Source organism: Rhagoletis zephyria, unplaced genomic scaffold (genome assembly GCF_001687245.7).
Source record: "Rhagoletis zephyria isolate East Lansing unplaced genomic scaffold, Rhagoletis_zephyria_1.1 Rzeph_scaffold_57615, whole genome shotgun sequence".
Lineage (NCBI taxonomy): Eukaryota > Metazoa > Arthropoda > Insecta > Diptera > Tephritidae > Rhagoletis > Rhagoletis zephyria.
Genome location: NW_016214667.1, coordinates 1 through 1,722, shown reverse-complemented (window position 1 = coordinate 1,722; position 1,722 = coordinate 1). Strand labels below are relative to the sequence as shown.

Here is a 1,722-nt window from a genome sequence, read left to right as displayed (position 1 = left end):
TTTGCTCTATGACCAGAGCAGCCATGGTCAGAGCACGACGACAACGACGGCGGCGACGGCGGCCAGAGCTGGTCTGGCCATGGCGGCCGCCCAGTCGGAGAGGTACTTTGGTGAGGATGATACCCAGCAAAGGATGGCAAATTCGGGCATACCTCCGCCGCCGCATCTTTCCCCAGGCTCCTACAAAAAAAGTGCCAATGTCCTCTCCGATGACCCACTCTCGCCGAATCGCTACTCTCGCAATTTGAGCAACCACCAACAAAAGCAGCAGCAAAAGCAGAAGCAGCAGCAGCAGCAGCACCGGCAGCAGTGCCCTCAGAAGTCACAGAAGTCACTCGATTGTGCAGTACCGAGAGAAGTAAGTGATGCCCTCATGATGATAATAATGATGATGATTTCACCTTCACCTTCAACTTTTCTTTCCTGTGCGTAGAACATGGCTTCCTCCTCCTCCTCTCCCTCTGATTCAGCAGGCGGCAGCCATTCACACAGCAGTCCGGTGTCTTCCGAGGTGCTCATTGTGACGATATCGCGGTGCCTGGCACTGCTCTACATCTACCATCAGTTTAAGAATCTCTACAAATTGGGCTCCAAGTATCTGGTAGGCATTGCCGTCCTCTTTACCGTCTTCTCCAGCATCATCTTCTGCACTGGGGTGCTCAACTTTTTAAACGGCAACCTAAGTGTGGTCAAGTGAGTGCCAATCACTTTCACTGCTCTCTTATCATTCTTCTCACTGTCTCTTTCTTTTTCTCTCTTTACCTTGCAGCAAAGCTCTTCCCTTCTTCATTCTGCTGTCTGATCTGTCAAAAGCTAGTTTTTTGGCACAGTTTGCGCTCTCCTCTTCAAACAGGGTTTGTATACTGTGGCACTATCCTCCTAGCATGAAGTTGTGTGTACTAATTGGCAGTGCTGTTTTTTCACTTTCACTTTTGGCAGGATGAAGTGCATGAAAATATCGCTCGTGGAATGGCCACCCTGGGGCCATCGCTGACGCTGGACACACTGGCGGAGACGCTGGCTATCGGCGTGGGGACCATTACTGGCTATCCAACGCTGGCGGAGATTAGCTACTTCTCGTGCCTGACCTATTTGGTCAACTATGTCGTCTTCATGACGGTTTTCCCCGCCGTCCTTTCATTAGCATTAGAGGTATGCAACAGCAGCAGCAGCAGACGCAGACGCATTCTTCCGATGCAGTCGTCGCTTATCTAATCGATGTCCATTTCTTCTTCTTTCTTCTTCTTCTTCTCCTGAGCAGTCTACGCACGCACGTGAAGGTGTGGACGCGCCCGTGTGGCAGTTTGCCTCACTGGCGAAGGTCCTCCAGCTGGAGAGTGAACACACACCGAACCCGGTCATCCAGCGCGTGAAGGTGGTCATGTCGGCCGGGCTGATGCTGGTGCACACTCTGAGGAGGTGGCCACTCACCGCTGATGTCACCGGGGAGATGGGCTTTGGCCAGGGCACCGGAGGTGTCGGCGGCGTCGGCGGCGGCAGTATGGACTCCACGGTGGAGCAGGCGTCCAATGGTCTGGTCGGCTCGCTCACCAACACCGCCACCGAGCAGATTCTCGTCATTGGCTTTGTCTGCGTGCTGGCCATCAAGTATATCTTCTTTGAGAACATCAACAACGACGTGCCCAATGGCAGTCAGCAGAGCCAACGGCAGTACTCGCAGTTTGGCGAAGAGATGAACAAGAACTCGACGGCGGCTGAGGC

At 53.5% G+C, this 1,722-nt stretch overlaps 1 protein-coding gene across 1 annotated transcript; it reads left to right on the top strand.

Moving 5' to 3' along the window:
- Nucleotides 1-436: 436 nt before the first annotated feature.
- LOC108356347 (3-hydroxy-3-methylglutaryl-coenzyme A reductase-like) lies at nt 437-1,714 on the top strand (the record flags this gene model as incomplete). The annotated part of the gene is made up of 4 exons (XM_017607465.1): nt 437-693; nt 770-854; nt 940-1,152; nt 1,259-1,714. Coding segments are annotated over exons 1-4 (1,011 nt in total), but the record flags the coding sequence as incomplete, so codon positions are not given.
- Nucleotides 1,715-1,722: the final 8 nt, after the last annotated feature.